Source organism: Microcaecilia unicolor, chromosome 6 (assembly GCF_901765095.1).
Source record: "Microcaecilia unicolor chromosome 6, aMicUni1.1, whole genome shotgun sequence".
NCBI lineage: Eukaryota > Metazoa > Chordata > Amphibia > Gymnophiona > Siphonopidae > Microcaecilia > Microcaecilia unicolor.
The window spans coordinates 226704393-226724377 of NC_044036.1; the positions used below are offsets into that span (position 1 = coordinate 226704393).

The following is a 19985-nucleotide window of genomic DNA, read 5'->3' on the forward strand; positions in this document are numbered from 1 at the left end:
GATCGTTTCGCTCGCCAGATAAAAGTACTTATCACACTTCTATACAGGCTATCCTCCTTCCTCCGTACCCATAGAGGAAGCATTTGTAAGGGGTATATTAATTTAGGCAACATTACCATCTTAACCAAAGCAATCCGACCCATAAAATTTATAGGCAAGTCTTTCCACCTGCCGCAAAGCCGTTTTACTTCCTCCACTCGGTCTGTCACATTCTTTTTATACATCCAGCTCTGATCTGCACTTAAGAACACCCCTAAGTATTTGATGCCCTTTTGGGCCCAAATCAAAGGGAACTCCCCAGATGTTCGACATGTGCAAGGCTCACTGACGGGCAACGCTTCTGACTTCCCAAAGTTGATACTGAGCCCGGAAAATTCCCCGTATTCCTTAATAATATCCATCACTAGCGGCAGTGTTTGCGACGCCCCATCCAGCATCAAAAGCATGTCGTCAGCAAACAAATTTATTCTGTGCTCTACTCCCCCCACTCGTAGTCCTGTTAGTCTGGGTTCTTGCCGTATTCTAGCCGCCAGGGGTTCCAATGTCAGAATAAAAAGTAACGGTGACAACGGGCACCCCTGCCGGGTACCACCCCTTAAGGGGAAAGCATCCGTAAGGGAATCATTTATAATAATCTGCGCCGTGGGGTTGTTATACAAAGCTTTGATCCATTGTAAGAACTCTCCCTGAATACCAAAGTGCCTCAGGATCCAGAATAAGTACTCCCACACTACTTTGTCGAATGCCTTCTCGGCATCCAGACTGGCCAGTATAGCATCTCCTGCTCTCCCCCCACCCTCAAGTAGCACTCGGCTTACTTTTAAGATATTGGCCGACGCGTATCTTCCCTTAACAAAACCCACCTGGTCGGGATGAACTAGATAAGGCACCACCTGGCTCAGTCGATCCGCCAACACTGCCGCCAGCAACTTAAGATCTTGATTGAGCAGCGAAATGGGTCTATAGGATCCAACCTGCTCCCCGTCTTTCCCTGGCTTGGGGATGACTGTGATATGTGCATGGTTCAGCACAGGTCCCATCCCGCCCACCTCCCTCACCTCGTTACACATGAGAATAAGGGGTTCAATGAGCAAATCCTGCAGGATCTTATAAAATTCTGTCCCTAGGCCATCTGGCCCTGGGGCTTTGGCCAGCTGCAAGCGTTTTATTACTCGCTGCATTTCTTTCCCTTGTAGTGGTGCATTCAGCATCTCTTTCTGGCTGTCAGTTAACGAGGGTAAGTTTACAGCTCTAAGGAACTCTATACACTTTTCCTCTGAGAAAGGGCCCGCTTTGTAAAGTGTTGTGTAATAGCGCACAAATTCCCTTTCTATTTCCATTTGGTCTGAAGTTACTGCTCCCTCCGCTTCTCGGATCTTACCTATATACTGCTTCCCCGATCTCTGCCTCACCAAGGCTGCTAAAAGCTTACCTGTTTTATTCCCCCATTGGTGCAGCTTATATTTATATAATTTGATATTGTATAGCGCTCCTGCATCCAGTATCTCCTGCATTGCCTTCCTACACTCTGCATATGTCTGTCTATTATGTTCTGTGGGAGAGATGATGAGAGCTCTGCGAGCTTCCCGTAATCTCCCGGACACCTCTGTAAGTTGAGAGCTCCGCCGCTTGTTCTGCGAGGCAACATAAGAGATAATCTTGCCTCGGAGTACAGCCTTCGCTGCCTCCCAATAAATTCTCGGGTTTACCGACTGGGCATCATTCTCAGCGACGTAGTCTGTCCAGCTCTGCCGCAAGTAAGTTTTAAATTCTCTACTCTGGTACAGAGCCGGATTCATACGCCATCTTGTCGGCCTCTTCCTCTCCCCCCATCGCATTTCAGCCCACACTGGGGCATGATCAGAAACATCGGGGTCCCCAATTCCAGTCTGTTCTACTATCAAGCTGACTGAGTGGGACACAAACAGGTAGTCAAGACGCGAGTGAGCTCCATGCGGGTGTGAAAAAAAAGTATAATCATGCTCTTCTAAGTGTTGGAGGCGCCAAATATCCACCAGCCCCAGCTCATTCATAAGTAAATTCACTCCCCTTTCTTCATGTCCCCGCCCCACCTTCCTTGGGGGTTTGCAATCTATAGAGGGGTCACTTGTAATGTTAAAATCCCCTCCTACAATGAGGTGGTATTCATCAAAAGTTACTAATTTAGCTATCAGAGCGGTAAAAAACTTATGAGAATAAACATTTGGTGCATATACACTACACAGTCCCACCTTGATACCTTGCAAGGATCCTGTCACTATTACAAAACGCCCTTCCGGGTCTTGATACATCTTATGTAAACTAAATGCAATTGTTTTCCTTATTAGTATGGCTACTCCCCTTTGCCTACCATTGTATGCTGCAAAATATATGTCTCCCACCCAGTCTCTTTTCATCTTAAGATGTTCTACTTTACTTAAGTGTGTTTCTTGTATCAGTGCCACATCGGCCTTTTGCCTCTTGAGCGCCTGAAGTACCTTTGCCCTCTTTATTGGTGAGTGTACCCCGTCTACATTTAATGACACAACTTTTAGTTTAGCCATTCAGCTCATCTGTTGATAATTTCTAGACTCACCAATACTCTGTATATCTCTGTCCAGAGGCCCCCCAGCTAAGCCTCCAGACCAAGCTTGTTGTTTGGTATCTGTGTGTAAAGTTATGGGTTCTCTTCTCCTTTCAATCATGACCTTCCAGCCCCCCGATATGCTGTTACGTATGATGTTAATAGCCAGAACTTTAATAGCCAGAACTATCCCCAGCCCCCCATCCCTTTCACTATCCTCCCCTTCACTCCCCCCCTTCCCCCCCTCCCTTCCCTCATCAATCATTACATTCCAATTTCCCAACACACACACTCCCGTCCATGCGATCCTTAACCTTAACATTTCCTTTCCCTTACCACTAACTCCCCCGCACTCACAACTCCTGCTTCCCCTAATAATTTGCGCTCTCCCGTTCTCTGCGTCTATCTCCCCTTCTCTTCTGCCCTAGTCTCCCCTTCCCCTGCAACATCCTAATCCACAAAAAACAAAAACAGTAAGGAGTGCCAACATTTTCCTACTCCTTTCAACACATATACATCAAAGATAACCTTCAAACCCACTTCAACTTTACATCCAGTCCCGCATGTAAAACTTAACTTCCAGCAACATCTGGCTCACTCTTCCCAAGCTGTCCTCTTCTGCCAGGTCCGTGGATCACTACCAGTGCTTCTTCAGCTTGGCATAGGGCTCTTCCTTCCATCTACCGTGGACTGTCACCTCCCTGGTGCGCCCTTGATCTGGTCAGGTGTCCTTTTTTTAGAAGTAACAACATGGGCACCAACCACTGATCAATTGTTCCCACGGGTCTGGTCAATCCAACATTTAGGGCCTTCACAATTCTAATAATTCAGTTTGATCAATCCTTAAGGCCCACAGTTTCTCATGGGTAGTTCTGCATTATTCTGGTCCAATCGCAAGTTTCTTTTCCTCACACCTTGTTCTTATAATCCAGTTAGTTGCACTTTCACAAGTAAGGTACCATAGCTGATCTGTTCTTTAAATCCCTTATATGCGTTCCACATATGCTGCCAGCTCGCTGGGGTCAGTAAAAAACAGTACCTTATTATCAGCCATCACCCGCACTTTAGCCGGGAAGAGTAGGGCAAATTTCACCCCTTTTTCAAACAAGCGCTTACAATGCTGTCCCATTTTCCTCCTTTGCTCCGAAACCACAGCAGAGTAATCCTGAAATAGCAAGACTTTACTTCCATTGTATTCCAGCGCTGCTTTCTTCCTGTAAGCCAGTAGTATTTTTTCTTTGTTGGCATAGTTCAAAAGTTTTGCTATAACTGTTCTGGGGCGGCTCTCCCCCTCTCTGCGCGCCCCAATTCGATGGACTCTTTCAACCTGCAAAGTCTTTCCCGGGCATTGTAATCCCAGCTGTTCAGGGAGCCATTCCTCCATAATCTTCCACAATTCTTTATCCTGCACCGACTCAGGGAGCCCTACTATCCGGATGTTATTTCTTCGGCTCCGGTTCTCCAGGTCGTCGATTTGCTGCTCCAGGCGCTCACACTTTCGCTCTAGCCCGCTTATTCGGGTGTCTGCTACCTCCGTTCTGTCTTCTTGCCTGGAGATCCTTTCTTCCGCCTGCTGGAGTCTCGCACTTTGTCTTTCCACTGCTTCCCTGATTTGCTCCACCGAAGATTGAAATTTGGACAGCTTGTCTTCTAATATAGCCGTCACCTGCTGTATAAGTTCTTGAAAAACTTCTGTGGGCTGGCTCGCTTCTCCCGCGGTTTCTTTAACCGCCGCCATTTTTGCTTTCGCGTCAAGCATGCGGGGCTTTTTAGGCCTCTGTGACTTCACGGGCATTCCCCGCTCTCTCTGCCGCGTTCTCCTCCTCGCAGCCTCGTGATCTGAAAGCGGGTCGTTTACTGTGCCCCCGTCCGGCTCGTAGATTTTTGAAAACGGGAGTTAAGCCGATTTATTTTAAAGATAGAGGGAGTCAGGAGCGGAGCCGGGTTCTCGGATGTCCGTTCAGCTCCCTCGCATCACGTGACCCCCCCGACTATTCTTATGTTCTTATGGAATTTCATCTTAGTTGTTCTGACAGCATTTTTCCCAAAAGCCATATGCCTATTGAGGTGAAAGCGCACTGCACAATCTGAACTGAAAGAGCCTTGGCTTTCTATTTGGAGCAGACTAAAGCCCATAGAAAGTCCACCCAGCTTTTTCTTTTTATTGACCCCAACAAGATTGGGACCACCATTAGCACACTCTAATTGGTTCACGGACTTTGGAAGGTCATGTCATGGCTCACATTGTCAGAGCCATGACTATATCAGTTGTCAACCTGAGATCAGCCTCCATGAAGGAGATTTGCAGAGCTGCAATGTAGCCTTTGGTCCACACGCTTACTACATAATACTGTCTAGAAGAAGATTCCCAACACAACAACTGGTTTGCCAGACAGTCCTGCAGAATTTGTTTGGGGTCTAGAATCCAACTCCACCCCTAAGCCTGTTTTTCTGTTCCAGGCTGTTCCAAACAAAAAACTAAAAAACCCTAGGCTTGCAGTTCTTAGTATGTCAATGGGCTTTGCCTGTTGTAAACTTGTTTTTCTCCTTTTTATTTAGAACAGCCTGGTAGCTAGGGATTCCCAACAGCGAGTTCATGCTTGTCTTTGGAGAAAGCGAAGTTAATCACCTGTAGCAGATGTTCTCAGAGGACCACAAGATTAATATTCTTACTGCCCCACCACCTCACCTTGGAATTGTATTCTGTCAGATTGTACCAGATTGACCTGGTCCCATGTGAGACATCGGGTGGGAAGACATGCACATGTGCGAAGGCACTTCCAGACAGTTTTAGAAAAGAATGCTTGGGAGCATCTCCGCTGCATTCTGTTGGTGATGACACTCCAGAGAACACCTGCTACAGGCGAAGAACTTAGCATTATTGTATTATTTCTTGATTAATTTTCTGGAGCTGATGACATTTTGCTTAGGACAGAATGAGCAAAAGATGTCAAGATACCAAGTTTGTTTACACGGATTGTTAATTTTTATATGCATTTCATTAAAGATTGTAGATTGTGTTGTAGGTAATCACAGGTGATACTTATCGGAGAAATCTCCCACCAGTATCATCTGTGCCCAAGGTTCACGATACAGAATTATTTGCAAGCAAAATAATCTGTTTTTCTGTCTAGGGAAGGAGTGAACCTTGGATTGGCGCCAAGCCAATACTTCCAATAGAAACAGAACTGCAAAAGCCAGATGGAATATATTAGATTTTATTATAGATATATAAAAGAAGATATACAAAATAGAAACTCTGCATTAGCTTATATGCAATACAAAAATAACTTGCTGATAACAATTACAAAAATATCGTCACTCACTAAACACTCTGATTCTTGCTGGTTACTAGGCAAAATTACACAACAGGATTTGTAACACTAACTATGAGGTAAATACGGTTATTAGCAGCAATCTCCTGACCACAAGTATGACGTAACCAGTCTTTGGCTAAGACAACATTAAACGCTACTCCCAGACTAATAGGAAATAAATCTCTGTGTCTCACCAGGCTGCCTCTCCGTCAGGATGAGATAAGAGTGGATTCCTTCGCAGACTCAAGCTGTCTCTCACAGCGAGTCTCAGTCTCAGAAATAGGTCAGGGTCTCTGCAGCAGAACAGGGTCAGTCACTTCGTGCGGGTACAGCTGAAGCAACGATACTTCCTCCAGATACACAGTTCACAAGATGGTGGACCTTATCAGGTCTCTCTCGTCTTCCTGTCAGCTTCCACTTTCTTCCAGCGATTCCGAACAACTAACTTCCTTCTGTTCCCGCTTTCCTGAGTCCCTGATTCACAGATGGGACCAATCTGGATCCTCCTCAGCTCACTGCATGCCAAGAAGTGACCGTTCTTGACCTTCAAGTTGTTACATTCTGCTTCTCACCCGGCTTGCTGGAGCCATGTTTCACTCCCTCTCAGCTTCTCAGGGAGATAAAGGGGGGCTGGTTGCCCACAGCATGTCCTTGGTGTTACATGACTGCTAGTGATTTTCCAGAAAGCTGAATTAGCTAAATCACTGATGTGCAGGTCATAGGTTGCAGACTCCATCTTGATGTCATAGGATTATACAGACTAAGACCAGCAAGGTGAGATACACAGGGAAATACCCCTACAGTATACTCTTTGAACCTGATTGATTAGGGATTTGGTGGGATACAAATCTTTTACATAATAATATAAGTGAATCATAAAAGCATTCCAATGATATTTGACGAGGAAAAGGTGGAGGGGGGAAGGAGTGGAGAGAACGATGGATGGGTGGGTGAGCAGATGGGTGAAAAGCAGAATTTTATGGCTCATAAATTAAGATCAGACCTTTTGAAACTGATTTTAAAAAGGGCTTAAAGAATTTGATTATTTCAAAACAACTCGGTTATCAATAGAAATCAAACAAAATAAAACATGGAAAAGAAAATAAGATGATACCTTTTTTTATTGGACATAACTTAATACATTTCTTGATTAGCTTTTGAAGGTTGCCCTTCTTCCTCAGATCGGAAATAAGCAAATGTGGTAACAGATAGTATATATGAGAGAAACATCAAAACATTACTTTGACAGTCTGACAGAGTGGGATGGTGGGGGTATGCATGGGGACATCAAAGCATTTCATTGATATTCTAACAGAATGGGTGTTGGTAGGTGAGAGGAGGGTAATAAACAGAGAAATAATATCACAGTCAATAATATGCCAGTCAGGCCCCCACCCCTGTGGGCCAACACTTCACAAGACCAGAACACTGCACCAGTGATTTCACAGTAAGAATACTGAAAGGTAATTTTAAAACAATACAGGAACGTAAGACCTTTGAAATAAGAATGATTGAATATTTTGACACACAACAAACGGGACTTAATAAGGATCTGGGTTTTCTAACTCATTATCTACTATAATAAAACTCACCCTCAACGTTCTGAAGACAACGTTCTGAAGTCACTCAGTCACTCACTGAAGGGTTCATGGATTCATGGTGGTGAAGCCACAACACTGACCATGTCTCTCTGCCCCGCCCTCGCATGACGGACCAATCAGAAAAAACACCCTCAACATTCTGAAACACAAAGGACCATCACAACACCGTTCCCAGGCAACACTAGGCAACGTAAGACGGACCAATCAGAGGAAACTACGTGACAATAAGGGAGGAGCATTCCCCAGCAGAATGGCTCATTATCTGTGCAGCACGGAGAGCACAGAACCACCGCTGGAACGAGAGAAGAATATTCCTGCTATGGGTATGTGCAAAAATAGACCAGGGGGGGGGGGGGGGGGGAGAAATTTTTAAATGCCTAATGCCAGTACTGAAGAGTGCCAGAGGGCCTATAGCACAGACTATATTTGGGATCGCTTGACATGGAGTCGGTGGAGCCGGAAAACAACGTGCCCGTCACTATCTGGGACGTGGGCAAACAGGACAAGCTGCGACCCAGCCAGCAGCAAACAGCGACCAAGGAAGGGGGAGGAGTACTCCTTCCCTGCCTAGGAATCGCTGGAGACTGGCTGCCAAACTAACGAAACAACCGCACACCGACGCACCACCTCCATCATTCGAAAGGCATCCACTCTTAACAGAAATGCAAACTAATAATACAAAACAAACAAAGAATACATGGTTTCTCAGGCGGCTGCAGGTAACTCCCCACCCCTTTCCTCTTCCCCTTTTGCCGAAGTGACCAAGGACGTGCCCAACCATCCCCAGCCTCAGGCAAGCTGTCTGCCACCTCGGGGATTCCCCGAGCACCCGGAAAAAGACAGCGCTGATTCCTGCAGCGCATAAATGTTCCAGCATTCCCCTGCAGCCGGCCTGAAATGGACCAAACATACCGGATCACCCCCCGACGGCCCGAGACTGTGCTCTTCTCCCTTCCGCCAACTTAAAACAACCATCCCCGTCCTCAGGCAAGCCGTCACCCACCTCCAGGATGCCCAGAACCCCAGCCCAATGGAAAAAGATGGCGCTGCTTCCAACAGCACATTTCTCTTCCAGCATTCCCCAGCAGCGAAACGGCCAAAAAATCCCGACAGACAAAGAACGTGCTCCTCTACCTTCCGCCCATCTAAAACAACACTGCTGCCTCAGCACAACACAAAAAAAAAACATGGAAAAAAAAACACTCAACAAAGGCTGACCCCCCTACAACCACATTTACATTTCACCAACAGAAAGACCCCCCTCCACAAACCTCTTTGACAGACAAAACCACACACAAACAATACAACAGAAACGCACCCTCAAAGCCACACACCAATCCAACCCACTTTGCCAGCACAGCACATCCCCCAACCCCCAAGCAAAAAAGAAAACAAAAAAAGACACACATCAACAACCTGCACACACACACACACACACACACACACACACACAAAATAACTCTGTGACACATACACAAAAAAAAACACATGCTAGCGCCCGTTTCATTGGTTTCGGAAACGGGCCTTTTTTACCAGTAAAACATAAAGCTGTATTTCTCTGTTTATTTCTCTGTTTATTACCCTCCTCTCACCCACCAACACTCATTCTGTTAGAATATCAATGAAATGCTTTGATGTCCCCATGCATACCCCCACCCTCCCACTCTGTCAGACTGCCAAAGTAATGCTTTGATGTTTCTCTCATATATACTATCTGCTACCACATTTGCTTATTTCCGATCTGAGGAAGAAGGGCAACCTTCGAAAGCTAATCAAGAAATGTATTAAGTTATGTGCAATAAAAAAGGTATCATCTTATTTTCTTTTCCATGTTTTATTTTGTTTGATTTCTATTGATAACCTTTAAGAGTGGACTAACACGGCTACCACACCTCTCTACTTAAAACAACTCGGTGAAGTAAAAGTTAAACTTTTGATGTTTCCTGTGAGTATCCTAATTATGAGGTCTTTAATGGAGTGCTTCATAGCACATTATGCAACATAGCATTCCCCTGCTTGTCCACTTTTCAGCCTCTCCTTTTGAGACTCATTGGAATGATTTCATGATTCACTTTTCTTAATATCATCTTTTGTTCATTCTTTCCTGTCCTTAGAAGAGTTTTAGCTCCTGACAGCTAATCAAAAAATGTATTACGTTAATTCAAAGTATCACATTACTTTTTTTGTTTTGAGTTTTATGTTTTCAATCTATTTCTGGGTGTTCTCTCTCTTCTCCCCCCCCCCCCCCCCCCCCCCCCCCCCCCCCGGGACCGGATTGAGAATTACTTTTGTAGGAGATGAATGGAGTGATATTCTATTTATATAACCTCAAAGATGTAAATAGAGGTGTGCAGCCAGAAATGTTATTTCCTAGAATGTTGGTTTTATGCAGGGTTTTTTTTTTTATTGTCATGGGTGTTGTGCCATTAAGAGAGCACACTGCTTATGAGTGCACATGCACAAACCATTGTGCATATGCCAGTCTTCTGTGAATAGTGCATATTATTGATGCACAGTTTTTTAATTTTTTTGGTGTATTGCACATTTTTGTTAGCCAGCATCATGAAATAACATGGGATATGATGAAGACATTTCTTATGTCATTTCAAACAAATGCATATCCCTAGTAAATAATGCACAAGAAGTAAACCTATTTTGAAAGAGAAAGTCTTTAGATTGGAACAAGAGGATCCAGCTATGAGATGAGGCTTAACATATGAAAATCTTCCTTTATGAAAAGGGTGGTAAATGTGTTGAATGTCTTCCGTTTCTCCACTGAGAGGCCAAACTCTGTAACAAATTTCAAAAACATGCGATAAGCACAGAGGGTAACTAGTTTTCAATAAAAACAGGAAAGCCAGAAGTCAGTGTGGGTCTTGGCAGATCAGGTGGGCCCAGTGGAAGTCATATTCTCTGTTCTATGAATGCTGCCTTTCCCTGGGCTGCCTGAGGAACAGAAACCAGTTCTGGGAATCCAACATAGATGTGCTGCTGATCTCTGCTACGAAAAGAGAAGGAGTGGAAGATAACTACCAAAGTGTTCCAGGATGGCAATCTAAAAAAAAAAGTCCAGACGTCCAGTACCTGTAAGAAAACCTTTATTCTCCAGATTGCCATCCTGGAACACTGATTGTTATCTTCCACCCGTTCTCCTGCTTTGGTTGTTTGCTTTGGATGTTTTGGGGTTTTTTTTTTACATCTTTGTGATCTCTGCTACCAAACCATTTGATCATCCTTACCAACAGAATGCTTGTATTCATTAATGGGCTTGGAATGATCTGACCATGACTTTTTTTTCTCATGTTGGTGGTTTATTATTTAGGTATTTGACTCAAGCATAAATAAAGACAAATTTTTACGTCTGAAACTGGGATCTGGGAAAGTCATTAAGGTAAAACATCATTATTATCTGTTATGTTTGTGGTTTATAAGCAGCGTCAATTGAAGCATTACATTTAGTTCATGTCACCTGTGTTCTGTTAATATTTATAGGTTGCTTAACAAAGTAGGCAGTTTGGAACACTAAAAATTAACTGCCTCTTCTGAAGAGATTCATCCAAGGTGGTGCACAACAGGAATAGTTTGACATGAAGAACTTAGGCTCTAGTAACATAAGGGCAAAATGACCAAATGTTAGTGTAATAAAACAATTAAGAATACTGTGCTAAACTTTTAAGATAGCATTTAATTTGCCTGTGGTAGTGTTTAGTAGAACATTGTAAAAAATATACATTATCACAATACAAATTAAATACCTTAAGAATAATAGTGATTATGAAACTGGCGCCCTCGGATGTTCGATGTGCAGGAAAAATAGTACCAGCCTGTTAGTATTATATTCTCCAAGGACAAGCGGGCATAATATTCTCTTCTCCAAGGACAAGCAGGCCAGTTAATTTTCACATGTGGCTGATGTGCGGAAACCCCGCCCGGTGTACTGTTTTTTCAGAAATTTGAGACAGCACTCCCACCACGCATGCATGGGTGTCTTCCCACTCAACTCGTGGGACCATCATCTGCGGTGAGGGGAAGACGCAATTTCTGTGGTTCCTCACAGCATCATTTTCTCCTTTGAGTATTTTGGTGCCTTCCCTAGGGGGTTAATATTATCCTTTCTTCTCTCCAGGATTTGTTCCCTTCATTTCCCTTATTTTTATTTTTTAGTCATTTTTGTCCTGTTTTAAGTTTCCTTTGTTTTTATTCGGACTCACAAGGCCCTCTTAGGCCTGAGCATTGGCTGGGGGTGATTCCCCCCTCCCCCCCCCCCCTTTTTTTTAATTTTTTTGCATCACCATAGAGGCCACGTTTTCCCTTCCATGTCATTGAAGTTTCCCAGTGGCTTTAAGCGCTGTGCTCAGTGCAATTGGACCATCTCTGGGGCTGACACCCTTTCCTGGTGTATACAGTGTTTGGGGCCAGACCATAATTCTACTAACTATATTCTTTGTGTATGCAAAAAAAGAATATAGAAATCTAGAGAGGCTCAAAAAGAAAAGATTTTGTGAATCGTTGATGTCGGCACTTGCACCAGCATTGGAAACAACTGCCCCCTATGGCTACTAGACCTCTATCAGACACTGGGAGTGGATGCGAATCGAGTAGGTCTCCACCTTCTTCAACGCATGCCACTGTGCAGAGCCCCCTGGGACCACCAGGGCATAGAGAATCAGTACCCAAGAAAGGTCTGTGCTGGGAGAATTGCTCTTCCTCTATAGAAGAGGTGCCTACGAGTAGGTCTCCAAGTAGCTGGAACTCGGTACCCGAGTTGACACAATTCAGCAGTCTGTCTTTGAACCAATGCCTTGCCTTTACCAGTGCTGACACTTGATGAGCGGATCCAGGCTATGCTCCAAGAGCACTTGGTGGGGCTCTAACAGCAGAGTGCCTTGGCACTGGGAGGTGCTTGCTCCAGTCATGAGACTGCCTCCTGCCTCGCAGGACCTTAAGCAGTGAAGTCACGTTGACAGCCACCCTTGCAGGTACTCCCTCAGCGTTGGTGGAGGAAGCTTTGTCCGAGTCGAGAGTTAAGCCTGCTTTTCAGTGCCATTCTTGGCAGGGTACATGGTTCCTCATACCCAGTGTAGGCATGGTCTTGGCCCTCCCATGAATATTTTGCTGATATCGACCACTCGTGGCTGTCTGGTGATGGTCCAAGGTACTTCTCGTAGGGGGAATCCTATGGTGTTCCAACAGACCCCTCCCCGCTAGAAGAGAGATGAAAATCTCCACCAGAGAGTCTCTCCTTCCCAGCTTTTGTGAAGGAGATGGTTGTTGCCATACCAATTTATTTATTTATACGGTCTGAAAAGGACAGGTACAAATCAAGGTAAGGTATACACAAAAAGTAGCACATATGAGTTTATCTTGTTGGGCAGACTGGATGGACCGTGCAGGTCTTTTTCTGCCGTCATCTACTATGTTACTATGTATATTTACTGCCTTTTTGAAAGAATTCACTCAAGGTGGTGTACAGTAAGAATAAATCAAACATAAGCATTAGACAGAGTACTAAAAATATTAAAATATCAATACAAAGTATGGCACAGTGTACTAATTATGTCAGCACAATACTTAATAGAATGTTTTAATAGACAGTGTAGGGTATAAGCAAAGATGGAACATATAGATAGGTAAGTTAAGGGGAGTTAGAAAATAAGGGGACTAATTTAAAGAAAGTTGCACATGAGGTCAGAGAGATGATTAAGTGTTATCTCAGCTAGGGTAGGAGTGGATAAACATGTCCTTCTGCAGTATGTGCAGCCTGTGTCATTCCTTGTGTGAGTGTGAAACTAAGATGTTAGTTACATCTTCCATTAAATAACATGGGATATGATGAAGACATTTCTTATGTCATTTCAAACAAATGCATATCCCTAGTAAATAATGCACAAGAAGTAAACCTATTTTGAAAGAGAAAGACTTTGAAAAGGTCTTTTCAATGAGGAGTGAATGTTGGTGATAAGCGTCCCTCACTAGCCTTTCTCACACAGCGGGGTTCCTCATGGAACACAGGTTTAATTGCGTTCCAGCACAGCCATTTGGAAATACAAAGACACTTGAGCTTTGAATTTAAGGAATCGAACGGAGTAAATCAGTATAAGCATTGATAGACATTTGAACTGGGATTTAAGAAGAATATCAGAAGTACATCGGAAGACATTGATTTGAAAATGTTCTGAAATAAGGCACTGAAACTGCTGTATAGTAAATGTATTGTATTGAAAAGTGAATATAGAACTTAAATGGTTAATTAATTAACAAGGGAACATGTAAAGACACTGTGAGATATGTGTGAATGCAATGTGAGAGTGTGAGTTTTGAGGGTAGAGGAATTAGGCACAAGTAATAAAATAAAAAACAAGTTTAAGATATTAAAGGTGTAAGGCATAGGCCTCCCGTATAAGAGGCTTGGGGAGGCTAAGCCTCCCCAGCCCGCCACTGCCCCGCCCTGCCGCTGCCCGCCGTACCTTTAAATATTATAGTTTTGCTGGAGTCGCGGGCAGCCGGCATTGAAGACATCAGCAGGCTCATCGCGTTCCAGCAGCCTTCCCTCGTCGCAAGTCGGATGATGGCACCGCCCTCGTAGAAACAGGAAATACGTCAGAAGAGGGCGGAGCCATCATCCGACTTGCGACAAGAGAAGGCTGCTGGAACGCGATGAGCCTGCTGATGTCTTCAATGCCGGCTGCCCGCGACTCCAGCAAAACTATAATATTTAAAGGTACGGCGGGGGGGGGGGGCAGGAAGGAAACAGGGCAGATGGGAGAGGAGAGGAGAGGAGGGTTGCTGCACATGGTGGAAGAAGGGGAGAGGAGAGGGCAGGGGAGAGGAGGGTTGCTGGATGGAGGGAAGGGGAGAGGAGGGTTGCCGGACATGGTGCAAGAAGGGGAGAGGAGAGGGCAGGGGAGAGGAGGGTTGCTGGATGGAAGGAAGAGGAGAGGAGGGTTGCTGGACATGGTGGAAGAAGAGGAGAGGGCAGGGGAGAGGAGGGTTGCTGGACATGGGTGGATGGAGGGAAGGGGAGAGGAGGGTTGCTGGACATGGTGGAAGAAGGGAAGAGGAGGGTTGCTGGACATGGGTGGATGGAGGGAAGGGGAGAGGAGGGTTGCTGGACATGGTGGAAGAAGGGGAGAGGAGGGTTGCTGGACATGGGTGGATGGAGGGAAGGGGAGAGGAGGGTTGCTGCACATGGTGGATGAAAGGGAGAGGAGAGGGCAGGGGAGAGGACGGTTGCTGGACATGGGTGGATGGAGGGGAGGTGAGAGGAGGGTTGCTGCACATGGTGGATGAAGGGGAGAGGAGAGGGCAGGGGAGAGGAGAGTTGCTGGACATGGGTGGATGGAGGGGAGGGTAGGGGGGAGAGGAGGGTTGCTGGACATGGAGGGAGGAGTGAGTAAGGAGATGAGATGACGGAAAAGGAAGAGAGTAGAAAAACTGCACATGGATGAAGAAAATAGGCAAAAGCTGGATCCACTGGACAGTCAAGTTTGCGGACGACCCAGCTTTTACTTACGGATGTAGGACAAGAAATGAAGAAGAAAGGCGGAAAGTAAACAAATAAATGGAAAGGAAGACCTGGAAACGGAGTTAAGAGGACAGATAGCAGCAGAATCGGATACTGAGCCAGCACAATCAGAAAAACAAAGTCACCAGACAACAAAGGTAGAAAAAAATCATTTTATTTTCATTATAGTGTTTGGAATATGTCCACTTTGAGAATTAGGTGTTCAACATTAAAAGTTTATTTACTTATTTATGACATTTTATCCCACATTAAACATGAATTAGGATGTTTTGTGGCTCTACATGAGAATTGTGATATTATGATCCCTTGTTTCAATATTGTTAACGGTCTGCATTTTCCGTATGGGTTGTATATTGGTGTATTAGGTTCTGCCCAGTGTAATATTTATGGTGCAGTAAGGTTCAGAGTGTGTTTTTGCACAAAGTTGTGCATAGTGTTTTGCAGTTGAGCGATTGTGGTTAGTATATGCTTTGAGCAACCACTTTATTCTTTGACATATGATACATAGCTAATATCTAAATTTAATAAAAGGTATTAATTGTGACATTTATTTATTTTTTTTTTTCTGTGTGTGATCAGACAATTATGGATTTAAGCTCCACCCCTGGCCCCACCCCTAACCCCGCCCCCTTTAGCCTCCCCAAACAGTTGGGCCACCGACCGCCTATGGTGTAAGGAGTACTCTTTATAAGTAGATCAAGCAGATGAAGCCATTACGTATGGGTTGTATCCATCAACCAGCAGGGGGAGATAGAGAGCACTCAACTTTTCACAGTGCCTCATGGCCAGCCAGCTCCACTGCCTCTTCAGTATTCTCTATCTCCCCAGGCTGCAGCTTCTTCGAGCTCCATCAAAAATCTGCCTGGGGGTGGCTCCTGGCTTGCCAGTTGTTAGCCGGGGTGTTAGAGGCTATAGTAGCTTCACTTTGAAGGCACATAGGTTAGCCCTTTCCCTGCCTTACCCATGCTCCCGTGGATGTGGACATATTAGCTTGCTTTTCCCTGTCCTTTCCCACTCAGTGGATGCAGGCACATTGGTTCGCCTTTCCCACTCATCTGAGCCTCCGGAGTTCTTATTACCTCTGCATTCCTCACAGCGTTAAAAAAAAAAAAAACTGGAACAAAGGTTTTCCTTCGATTCTTCTATGGGACCGGAGCTGTGATACTCGGTCCGGTGAGGTAAGCATGTTTTCTAACTCCTCCGGGGTGGGCCTGCGATCGGGGCATTTTTGGTGCGAAACCGCCATTTTGAATTTTGCCGCCGTTTTCAGTGATGGCTGCAGAGAATGTAAAGTGCTGTTCCCGCTGTGGCAAGCGCAAATCAGCAGCGGGGCTCTGTAAATCGTGCTGTACAGGTGTATGAGCCAAGCCCGAGCATGGCGAGCGATGATTCTTACCGCTCAGAGCTGGCAGCGGCCTCCGTAGAGACAGAGAGCCCTGAGCCCGGGGGGGGGGGGGGGGACCTCGAATTGAGGCTATTCAGGGAGCGGCTAGCCCCGGACGGGATCTGGGTGCCCAGGGCGAGTTTTTCTCCCCTGATTTTGTGTTGTTATTCCATAAAGCATACATTCTGAAAAGAGCTCTCCCTCAAGGGTCGTCTGAGGCCCCTTCTATTGTCCCCCCCCCCCCCCCCCCCCCCGGTGGATTCTGGCCTGGGATTGCCCGCTGAGGCTATTTCCCCTGATAATTGGCATAAAGAAAAGCGTAGAAGGGCTAATTCCCCTTCAGATTGTAGTGCACCTCCTTCCCCCCCCCCCCCCCCCCCCCCGGTGGATTCTGGCCTGGGATTGCCCGCTGAGGCTATTTCCCCTGATAATTGGCATAAAGAAAAGCGTAGAAGGGCTAATTCCCCTTCAGATTGTGGTGCACCTCCTTCCCCCCCCCCCCCCCCCCCCCCCCCCCCCCCCCCCCCCCCCGTGGTCGGGCTGTGAGGATTCTGAGAGTTCTGGCAGGCCTTCGTGGTCTGAGGAGCCAGAGTCAGGTGCAGAATTACCACAGGATCTGGATGATCCCTCCGCGGTGAGGATTTTCCACCGTGATGAGCTGCCAGCGCTTATTTCAGATGCCCTACAGGTCCTTTCTATTGAAGAGCCTGACAGTGGCACGGCCTCCTCTGTGAATCCTAGGATGGCTAGTACCAAAAAGCCTGCTCGAGCCTTTCCTTTGCATGACTCCATCCAAGAGCTTATTTCCGCTCAGTGGGCTGACCCCGAGGGACCTTTGAAAGTTTCCAGGGCTATGGGGCAGTTATACCCTCTGCGTGAGGAGCATTTGGCTCGCTTTGCAATGCCTAAAGTAGTGTTTAAACCCTCCTTATTCTCTTAGGTTATACAAATCGCATTCACAATATTTACAATAACAGCATACACAGAAGGAAAGCTAGCTCATTTTGCTTAAGTTACATTCTCAGTCATACCTCTTATATAGTCTACTTTTGCTACCTGCACCTAGTTTCTGTAAGTCATTTCTCATAATCCCTTAAGGCTTCTTTTGCTAAATTTGCAAATGTCAGCTACATTCTTTCCACCTTTCACAGCCATCCTATCTCTATTTTCCATCACCCTGTTAATCATTTGGGTTGTTCATTGTTTTCACATGTCCATGACTCTTATCTTATCACCAGACATTATTGCACCATTGCCAAACTTGTTCTTTTCCAGAACTCATGATTTCTTTTTCTTTAACTTATATACAGTAGACGCCCTAGTCACTGCGGTGACAAAGAGAACTACCCTCCCTGTGGAAGGAGGAGTTGCCCTGAAGGATATATAAGACCGTAGGCTGGAAGCAGCATTTAAACGGTCCTTTGAAATTGCAGGTCTTACTGTTCGGGCGTCTGCAAGCAGTTGTTATGCTGCTAGAGCCTGCCTGGCGTGGTTGCAACAGGCAGTGGAAAAGCCCGGAGATGGAGCGGAGCCCTTCTCGGATGTGGCTCCGCAGCTGGAGTCGGCCTTGTCCTTTTTGACTGATGCCCTTTATGATATTGTCAGAACTTCGGCTAAACAAATGGCAGTAGCAGTGGTGGCTCGCCGTCTTATTTGGCTACGACATTGGGCAGCAGACATGGCCTCTAAGCAAAGGTTGGTGAAGTTGCCCTTTCAAGGCCTTCTCCTATTTGGTGAGGAGTTGGAGAAAATTGTTAAAGGCCTGGGAGATCCTAAACCCCAGCGCTTGCCCGAAGGTAGGCCGAGGCCTTCCTCCAAGGGCCAGGCGGTCCACTCCTCTTATAGACCTCGCTTCCGTGAAGCTGGAAGGTACCGCCCGGGGCGTTCTGCTGGGTTCACTTCTCGTGCCCGTTTTTCAGCAGAGGAACTCCTTTTGCTCGGACAAGCGTTCCGCAGCCACCGGCTCTAGGCCTGGAGTTCAGGGGCGACCCTCTCAATGATGGTGCGCCGGCCCCCTCCTCGCTTCCTGTCATCGGAGGACGTCTTTCCCTCTTTGCCGAGGAGTGGGCCAATATTTCCTCAGATCAGTGGGTTCTGGACCTGATCAGAAATGGCTACAGAATAGAATTCAACGCCCCAGTAAGAGACGTGTTTGTGGAGTCCCGATGCGGTTCTGCCGCCAAACGGGCAGCGGTAGAGGAGACTTTGCAAGATCTGATTCAGTTAGGGGCCGTGTCCCTGGTACCTCCCGCCGAACACGGCTACGGCCGATACTCCATCTACTTTGTGGTGCCGCGAAAAGGTGGGTCTTTTCGCCCTATTCTGGACTTAAAAGAATTAAACAAGTCCCTGAGAGTGTGGCATTTCCACATGGAAACCCTGCGCTCCGTCATTGCTGCGGTACAGCCAGGAGAGTTTCTCACGTCTCTAGACCTGAAAGAAGCTTACTTGCACATACCAATTTGGCCCCCGCACCAGAAGTTTCTGAGGTTTGCGGTGTTGGGAAAACATTTTCAGTTCCGTGCCTTGCCTTTTGGCCTCGCCACAGCTCCCCGAACCTTTTCGAAGGTAATGGTGGTAGTAGCTGCTTTGCTCAGGCGAGAAGGTATCAGGGTTCACCCATACCTAGACGACTGGCTCATCAGAGCAGACTCTGTAACAGAGAGCTATCAAGCTACAGCCAGAGTGGTCTCAGTACTTCAATCTCTAGGCTGGGTCGTCAATATGGCCAAAAGTCACCTGACCCCCTCGCAATCTCTAGAATATTTGGGGGCCAGGTTCGACACAGACTCGGGCTATGTATACCTACCCAAGCTAAGGTGGTGCAAGCTTCAGAATCAGGTCCGTCTGCTCCTGAGGATGCCCCGCCCGTGAGCTTGGGACATTGTCCAGTTGCTGGGATCGATGACAGCCACATTGGAAGTGGTGCCCTGGGCGAGAGCGCACCTGAGACCTCTACAGTATTCCCTACTTCAAGGATGGTCTCCAGTTTCTCAGGATTATCAATGCAGACTTTCTTGGCTCCCTGTGGCCCGACTCAGCATGGAGTGGTGGCTCTCAGACAGCATGCTGCTGCGAGGAATGCCGCTGGCGCTCCCCGATTGGTGTCTAGTAGTGACAGTTGCCAGCCTGAAGGGCTGGGGCGCACATTGCAAGGGGAAGCATGCCCAGGGTCTATGGACACCCGAGGAGTCGGAGTGCTCCATCAACCACCTGGAGTTGAAAGCAGCGTTTCAGGCGCTTCTGGCCTTTCAAGTGACCCTGGAAGGATTGGCTGTCAGAGTGATGTTGGACAACACGACAGCAGTGGCCTACATAAATCGACAAGGCGGCACTCAGTGCAGAGCACTGGCCGCGCAGGCCGAACAGATTTGCCACTGGGCCGAGCTGCATCTTCAGTTTCTGTCGGCAGCTCACATTGCAGGTCAGAGCAACGTGCAAGCCGATTATCTAAGCAGGCATCAGATCGATCCAGCAGAATGGGAACTAGCAGACGAAGTATTCCTGCAGATATGTGCCAAATGGGGCAAGCCCGTGATGGATCTTATGGCCATAAGTTCAAATGCCAAAGTCCCGTGCTTCTTCAGCAGACGGA

The 19985-nt window shown here is 46.4% G+C and overlaps 1 protein-coding gene across 2 annotated transcripts in view; it reads left to right on the forward strand.

The window, feature by feature from the left end:
• FKBP15 (FKBP prolyl isomerase 15) overlaps positions 1-19985 on the forward strand; it is a 1277056-nt gene that overhangs the window by 350138 nt on the left and 906933 nt on the right. For both annotated transcript variants that reach the window (XM_030206543.1, XM_030206544.1), the window contains one exon: positions 10804-10872. In XM_030206543.1, coding sequence (XP_030062403.1) covers positions 10804-10872 — 69 coding nt within the window. The remainder of the gene's footprint in view (positions 1-10803; positions 10873-19985) is intronic.